Below are 7,971 nucleotides of genomic sequence, written 5' to 3'. Positions count from 1 at the left end.
CTTCTTCTTCTTCTTCTTCTTCTTCTTCTTCTTCTTCTTCTTCTTCTTCTTCTTCTTCTTCTTCTTCTTCTTCTTCTTCTTCTTCTTCTTCTTCTTCTTCTTCTTCTTCTTCTTCTTCTTCTTCTTCTTCTTCTTCTTCTTCTTCTTCTCCTTTTCTTAAATTTCCTTCTCTCTCCATCTTCGCTTCAGTTGAGCTATGTGAGAGAAGGAGTGACTTGAGGAATTCCCTTATAAATATATACAGAGGCTCATCAGTCTGTGTTAACTTCTAAAGAAAAAGTAGGTTCTTTAAAAATTGGTATGAATATTTAACAGAAAAAAGTTAAATATGTTAATCAAGTTTAATCTAATAATAACAGCTCATTTGGCGCGTCTTTTCGTAGCGTTGCATGTTCGTATAAGTTATTCATCTATTTATGTCACATACTCATGTGGCCATCATTTAAAAAAGGTTATTGGATAAAATATGTTCCTTAATTATCACTTTCTAAAATACATATCTGTTGCTTTGTATACTGGTGGAGGTTTGGTCGTTTTAAATTTCATAAGAAAGATGAGGAGTTTCCTGGCAAAAACACATAAAGCCCTTAGCGTTTACTTTTCATTTTCGATCGATGATTTGAAATAGATGTTCTATATTGTACCTTTTCTTGTTGAAAATAGGTACTCCAGTTTGTTTTCAACAAGTTCAGACATATATTTCAAAACGAATACGTGAAATATATAAAATATATAAAATATATTGACTCCATCTGTGCTTCCCCTAAAAAAAAATGAACTCTATCTGCAAATAAAGCTATAATCAGCAACGAGACTTGGCTTTGGTCGTCGTCAATTTCACACCGCTTCAGAATCATATGTCGAACAAGAAATAAAGAAAAACTTGAATGTTTGTAAAACAGACAACGAATAATCTTGGTCGTTCAAGATTTTCAAGTAAATAAAAAGTTATTGCCCTTTTCATAATTAATTGCCCATTTGTAAAATCTTAAAAAGTCAATTCATTCACCTTTTTTCTTCCTTATATTTCAGCCAAGATCCTACTTAACAATTTAAATCGCCATAAGGTTCATCCTTCATTACAACTTTGATATTACACAGAGTTCAAGTTATCCTTTGTCATTTCACCAAAAGAAATGACACAAAAACTTCAATCAAACAAGAATCACATGATACACACAAAAGAACATGATCTTTGTAAAAATATACATTAAGCATGAGAAGAAGATCGATGTAGAAACTAATAAAGGATTTTCTAAACAAATTAATTATTAACTTCAATTGTTGAAGTTGACTTTTGTTCAATCGAAGATACGTGGAAGAGAAACTTAAGAAGGGTTCTTGTTGATACGTCCAGGCTTCCCGGAACTTGTATTCTGCTTATTTCTCGCTGAAACAATATTCCTCGACGACGCTTCCACAACCTCTGTCTCTTCCTCTTCTTGTGATGATATCTTCACCACCACCATCATCATTCGAAAAATTGTATTGAAAAGCGATATGTGACAAAATTAAGTACTTTGTCATATAAATTGTAAGCTATTGGAAGAAATTCAAGAATCTAAGAGACTGAATTATCTTATTTACACGCGATAATATTAAATCATGCATTGACAACTCCGAATACTAATATACTATGCTTGCTAACATCTCAGAGTAATACAAGAATCACCATTCTTAAAAACATAATATACCGTCACAACAAATTTATTTAAAAGACAGATCATAATATTCCGTGTGTCGCCGTACATTGTTGTCCGTTACCATAAACGTTTGAAGACAAAAGCTTTTGGGTTTTTTTTTTTTGAACCTTTACAAAAGCTTTTAGTTTCAAGCGATTTATAATGTTCTGAAAATATAATACATAACGATATATGTTTATGATCTGATGTCAACTGCACGCAAGTGCAAACACAATCTCTTTCTAATGATTTAGGGGCCATTACAAAAGAAAATAGAAAAACAATTAATGAAATCATTAATTAGTTACGGCGGCCTGGCTTTCCTGAGCTAGCCGTCTCTCTCGGCCTTCCCTTTGATTTGACTATTAGTCCCCTTGTCGTTGGCACAACCTCGTTCGTAGCCTCCTCCTCCTGCATTTGTAAACTATCATGTTATATATATTCACCAAATGGTAACGTCTAATTTGGTCAAAACGATTTATACAAAGAAAAATCAAAGTATTACAGAATGGAGTTTAACTCCTTTTTAAAGGAAAAAAAAAGATGCTTAAGATGCTTACCGAAGATGGCGAAGAAGTTGAAGGAGAAATATGAAAACCAATACAGTTGAGGAAGGTGTTGAGGGCTTCGTTAATGAATTGAAAAGGGATACAAAGATGATGAGAGCTTTCTTCTTCGTTTCTTCTCTCTTCCTCCATTGAAATCTAATTATTGTTTCTTCTCTCGGATTATATGTGTAAACCTATGTTTGAGCAGTGATGTGATGCTTTTGCTTCAAATGTCTACGAATGTCCATTTTATAACATTGACACAACCAATTCCATGTGTACATCTAAAACTCGCGGGTATATTAGTTGTCGGTTAGTCCATTTTAGTATTACTATAAGATTTTAAATTATTCCTCATTTTTTCAAAGTTCCCAAACTTTTCAATGCATTATTGCCTTGTTGGCGACTTTCTTTTTTCAGTTTTATTCATATACACATATGATAGACTGATAAATTAAATTTAGCACAGGTAAAGCATGTGAGTTGACTTTTAATTATATTTGGTGACAAACTTTACAAAAAGTGAACAATGTGCACGCACTAGTCATATAAAGTGTACAACAAAGGCTATTCGTTATGATATTCTTTCATATGATAAAAAGGTTAATTTCTCGAGCCTTGAAAAGTGAATATGATATTTTTTTAGATAAGATAATATTCTTAAATTAACATGAAACAAAGTTAACTTTACAAGGACAAAAACATGAATTTTTTTTAAAAAAGAGAGCTATTTTAATCCGTATTTAGTCCTTTTGAGACACCTAATTTCTTTAGATATCTTTAAGAAATTTATAAAGTGCATATGGAATTAATATTTATCATGTTTTAGGTCAGGTTCAAAAGAAGGCGAAGGTTTTCGTATTGCATTTCTACTTTTCTAGGGGGCTCCGATTTTTCTATAGAAAAAAACACTTACAAAAACTTAAGATCTGAGGTAGACTTCAGAATATTGGGTCAAATTGAGTCGATTATATTAGGACCCATGAATGAGGGCTTATATACGGCTTTGAGAATTGAAAATTGAAATAGAAGAATAGAACCCAGAGTGGGCTTATATACGGCTTTGAAAATTGAAATAGAACCCAGAGTGTTACAATTGAACCAAAAAACGAAAATAAATGTTGACAGTGGGATTTGAACCCACGCCCTTTCGGACCAGAACCTTAATCTGGCGCCTTAGACCAACTCGGCCATATCAACTTTTTGTTAACTGTATAAATTTTAATAAATTTAAATCTTGAACTGAGATATGAACATTAAATGAAGAAAGGAAAGGATAACCATAAATATAAAGGGATGGGTCAATGTCACCTGAAGAATTGTCGACTGCCCCCAGCCACTAACTTTGAAGCAGTGATAGGTCAGTGTCTGAAAATGAATAGTGAAGAGACAAAGACACGAGCCAGGTTCAGAGATACGACTACATGCACAGGTTCAGAGATACAACTACATGCACAGGTTCTCGGTGTCTTCAATTTTATTCAACTATATCATCAGTTTTAGCGACGAAACCTATGACTTCTCCATCTCCATATTACTTCTCTGTTTTCTCCGCTCTTTTTTCTGCTATCTAATAACTTTTAATTCCAAAAACAAACCGTTTATATTTGAGGACTTGTAGACATCTTGCAATAAACTTAAGGTTATACATGGCGGCGACGTTTAAAATAGTAGTACAATTTAGGTTAAGTCTAAATCTTAACTTACATATTCATTTGGATGAGCGGGGTCTTATATATACCATATTAAATCTAAAAAAAATACATTTTTCTCGAGAATATACATTTCGAGTCGATATATATATATATATATATATGTAAAGGAGAAAACAAAAATTTATAATAACATATGTGTAATTTAAGCGATACATGTGATATTAGGCTTTCTTTTGGTTGATTTCTGGTATCGCTTAAATTACAGATATCGCTTAAATTAAGCGTTCCAAATTTCCATTTGGTTAAAACGATTCTCACAACAAATTATGAAAAATGGCCCCATAGTCGTGAAGACGTGGCAAAGATGACAAATCTGTCAACGGTCAACATCATATGTTTAGTCTTGTTACGGCCCAAGTCCCAAGTCCCTAGCTGCCTTAGGTTTTTTTTCTCGTTACAATTATGAAAACAATTTTTGATCGTAATGGCGGAAAAATAATATAAAACTTGAGTTAAATAAATATAATTATTGATGGCCCACTACATTGTGCCTTTTGAGAGATAGTGGTTTTGAGGGTCCAAAGATTTTAGGATTAGCCGATTAGAACTCCACCACAAATTGTGAGCTGGTGTACTTTGAAACTATGATGATGGACGAAATGTAAGTGACAGAGAAATACGATTGTTTCATATAATTCGTTATACTAAAAAGAATTCTTTTTATTAAAATTATGTTTACTGACGAGAGAATGCGCATGCATGCATGGTTAATTATTCTGCAAGAATATAAAAAATTAGACGAATTCTTAACATATTTGCCTACAAAATAAGCAAATAAGACGAATTCAACTTTAATAAGGAGTGAAAGTCTTAGCTTAATTTAGATCTGATCACATAGTATAATATTTATTCTCCTTGATCATCATGCATGTTTCTACTTTTTTTCCTTCCGTGCACAATACAGAACATGTGGACGACCAAAGCCATTTCTAGTTCTTGCTTCCAAGATGTCATAAGGATGGAATCGTTCAAATTGTCAACCAAATCAGACGGACTCTCGTTCAAAACTTGTTGATCTTCCACGGTTCCACCGATACGTTTTGAGAAAACATTGCATAGAAACTTGTCGGTGAGGCCAAAACATATAATTAATAAGATAACTTTTTCCTTGGAATCCTTCACGTCACGATATTTCTGACTCAACTGTGAGGCTGTGACATTAATTATACGATCTTGGGCTTGTTGGGATTACCTTAGCTACCGTGCCCTTTGAATCATAGCCACCGTCAATGCTAGTTAGGTCATTTTCAACTCACCTCTATTTTAGAGGTGAAAATAGAGATTATGCTCCAACCCACCTGTATTTTTATTTCTAAAATAAAGATTGCTATTTTTTCCTCCAAATATAGAGGGATTCTATTTTTTCCCTCTATAATAGAGATGAACCTTTTTATTTGTAAAGTAGTCCTTTAACTTTTAAATCTTTCTATTTATACAAAAAGTATAATTTTTTATGAATATAAATGAGATAATTTTGGTTATAGTTTAAAAAAACATATGATATTATTAAATATAAAAATTCTCATTGATATTAAACTACAAAAAGTAATTGCAAATTAAAAATACATAAAAATAAATGAAAAATAACAGAATTTTTTTTTTTAATTTATGAATTTTAACTTCTAGTATTATTATAATATGTTGAAACTTTCATAAAAAAGTAACATAAATGAGATTAATTTAAAAAATGTAGTGGTCAAAGGTTACTATTACTATAATTTAAGAAAACTTTTTAAAAAGTAAAATAAAAGATTAATTCACAAATTTTATTTATCAAAGGTAGTATATTATTATTTATGTAAGTTTTTGTAAAAAAATAAGTGTGGTCAATTCATAAATTTTATTAATAAAAGGTGTTAGGAACAAATAACAAAAAGAATATATTGAGAATATTCTTTTTTATAGGGAAAAATAGAGGTAACCATTGGAGACAAATACACCTCTATTTTAGAAAAAAAAATACAAGTAACCATTGGAAATGAGGTTAGGTTTGTCCGCTCACGCATCATTGAATTTCCTAACAAAAGTTTACTAGATGATTGATATGCTCAATTTGTGGTTTTGGATATGCACATACAAACTGCTTTATTATAATTTAATACATAGTGAAGTCCCCCACATGTTCTATAGAGAAACATTCTAAAAGCTACTTGTTGAAGAATCTTATAGACTGGTTCTAATTAAAATAAAAATTCGTGTACTTATTAGGATTCACATCCCAAATTAGGAAAAACAGTACAATAGTACATGGCTTTATTCTTAATATGAGAGATACATCAAATTATTACCGCGGCTGAATTCCACTATTATCAAAAGGGAGTTTACAAAACTTTTTCTCTTTATCTTTCTCGCTATGAAAAACGAATTTGCGTTATAAAGAAAAACAAGAGGGAAAAAATAATACGACAAAAAGGCAAACCTGAAATATCCAAAATTGCTCTTAATTAAAACGGTCAGTTTGAAAACCGTGAAAACATGTCGTCAGACCTACACAAGGTCACCGAGAAAATAAACTCCACAATTCAATATATATTCAAGTATATGATTAGCTCAATCCAATAAATGCATTTTTTTAGTCTTATCATGAATTACATAATTTTAAATCTACATCTATTATCAACAGTTGTACCTGAATCTTAAAAGATTATGAAACCAAAGATCGAATTTGTAGTGTATATATAGAGAAAAAAGGTACAATGTACTTTGAGTACTTAGGGGACATTGGGATGGTTCATGTCTCCTATCATTACTCTTATTTGTCCACCCACCCCATCCCCTGCCAAACCTCCCTTCTTCACCATTCACACTTTTTTATTTTCTTTAATTAAGCAATCCATTTTCCATAGATGTATTTTTTTTTTTTCACATTTGTTGACATGCGAACCTATCACCTAATATGTTTAACATGGATAATGGATGATTTGGGGCCATGCCAGCCTCAGCCTCTAAGGTTCCACAACGCGTTCCTCTAACTTTCACCGATTTGTTATGCTTTTTAAAAAAATAAAAATAAATATATATTCATAAACATTATCTGGGAACAAACGGTAAACGGCGAGCTAGAAATAAGCAACATACAAATTGCATGAGACGTTTCGCTAACCGGTTTTCTAATGAGATTTGATGGTCCTTTGTTTGTATTTTAAATTATTTATACTCGTAAAGGCAATTTTTTTTTTTTTAATGTGAAAGTGCCATTCGTTCAATATTCTACATCGATCAGGTTTGAATACTCCTAATACGCAATTTCTTTTACATATTATAAACGAGCTATGAACATTTGCATATAAGTGTGTTATAGGATGAATCGTCTGTTTTTATACAAGTTTTATTGGACATTACTTTGCATGTTGTGGTTTCGATTAGACATTAATTAACGAATAGTTAGATATTAATTTGAACGTTTTTTAGGTTGGGAACGATAAAAATAAAGAGGGTCTGGAATATGTTAAATTGTGAGAGAAGTGGAAACCAAGAAGACTTGACATCTTTTATGAATTTGGATATCGTGGTCTATGAGTTGGTTGCCTTTTTATCTCTACAAAAACTTGCGAGTTGCGATCAACAACGAATTTTAATTAAAACCAACGATGTTTCTCACTACTTTTTGTAACAGAACTGTGATTAGTGACATGATATCAAATTAATAGATTATTGATATTTTTGTGACGATTTGACGATTAAAAATGGAAATTCATCGCTGAACGATCGATAAATTCAGAGCTGTCATAGAACTAAGGTTAGAATTGAAAAAATGGTATTAAGTACTTTATAGATATAGCTAGGAATATACCGTCAAAATGAACGAAATATCATGGAATGTAGAAGGCTAGAACCATGATTAAGAAATGGTGAAGTAGAATATGAAATGTTGCATGTAGATGTATTAAAACTACGATTCTTAAAAAGGTATTTTTACTCTCATAAAAAGAATCGTGATTTCGTTTTACTACAAACTCGATTTTGCAATTCTGTAGAAAAGTTCATAAACAGAAAATTTAATAAAGATAAGGATAATTCTTAGAT

General features: G+C 31.4%; 2 protein-coding genes and 1 non-coding gene across 4 annotated transcripts in view; all 3 read right to left on the bottom strand.

Moving 5' to 3' along the window:
- LOC18018111 (elicitor peptide 4) overlaps positions 1–1,123 on the bottom strand; it is a 3,031-nt gene extending 1,908 nt beyond the window's left edge. Inside the window, 1 exon segment of the mRNA XM_006399420.2 lies at positions 1,098–1,123. Coding sequence (XP_006399483.2) covers positions 1,098–1,123 — 26 coding nt within the window.
- Positions 1,124–1,837: 714 nt separating this feature from the next.
- LOC18018110 (elicitor peptide 2) lies at positions 1,838–2,506 on the bottom strand. Of its 2 annotated transcripts, none has more exons than XR_002899664.1 (2): positions 2,243–2,506; positions 1,838–2,093 (listed from the first exon to the last, which is right to left on the bottom strand). XR_002899664.1 is itself a non-coding variant. In XM_024156767.1 (2 exons), exons 1-2 carry the CDS (start codon positions 2,378–2,380, stop codon positions 1,983–1,985), a joined length of 246 nt encoding a protein of 81 aa, XP_024012535.1. In that variant the 5' UTR covers positions 2,381–2,434; the 3' UTR covers positions 1,838–1,982. The 2 variants fall into 2 exon arrangements, 1 of the variants encoding a protein (XP_024012535.1); XM_024156767.1 differs by having other exon boundaries at positions 1,838–2,090; positions 2,243–2,434.
- Positions 2,507–3,349: 843 nt separating this feature from the next.
- TRNAL-AAG lies at positions 3,350–3,430 on the bottom strand. Its single transcript has one exon. It is a non-coding gene; the product is annotated as a tRNA-Leu (tRNA).
- Between the last annotated feature and the right edge of the window lie 4,541 nt (positions 3,431–7,971).

The sequence above is a fragment of the Eutrema salsugineum genome, unplaced genomic scaffold (genome assembly GCF_000478725.1).
Source record: "Eutrema salsugineum unplaced genomic scaffold, Eutsalg1_0 scaffold_2, whole genome shotgun sequence".
Classification (NCBI taxonomy): Eukaryota; Viridiplantae; Streptophyta; class Magnoliopsida; order Brassicales; family Brassicaceae; genus Eutrema; species Eutrema salsugineum.
Note: the sequence above shows the minus strand (reverse complement) of the source record. Positions and strands in the feature narration are given on the sequence as shown.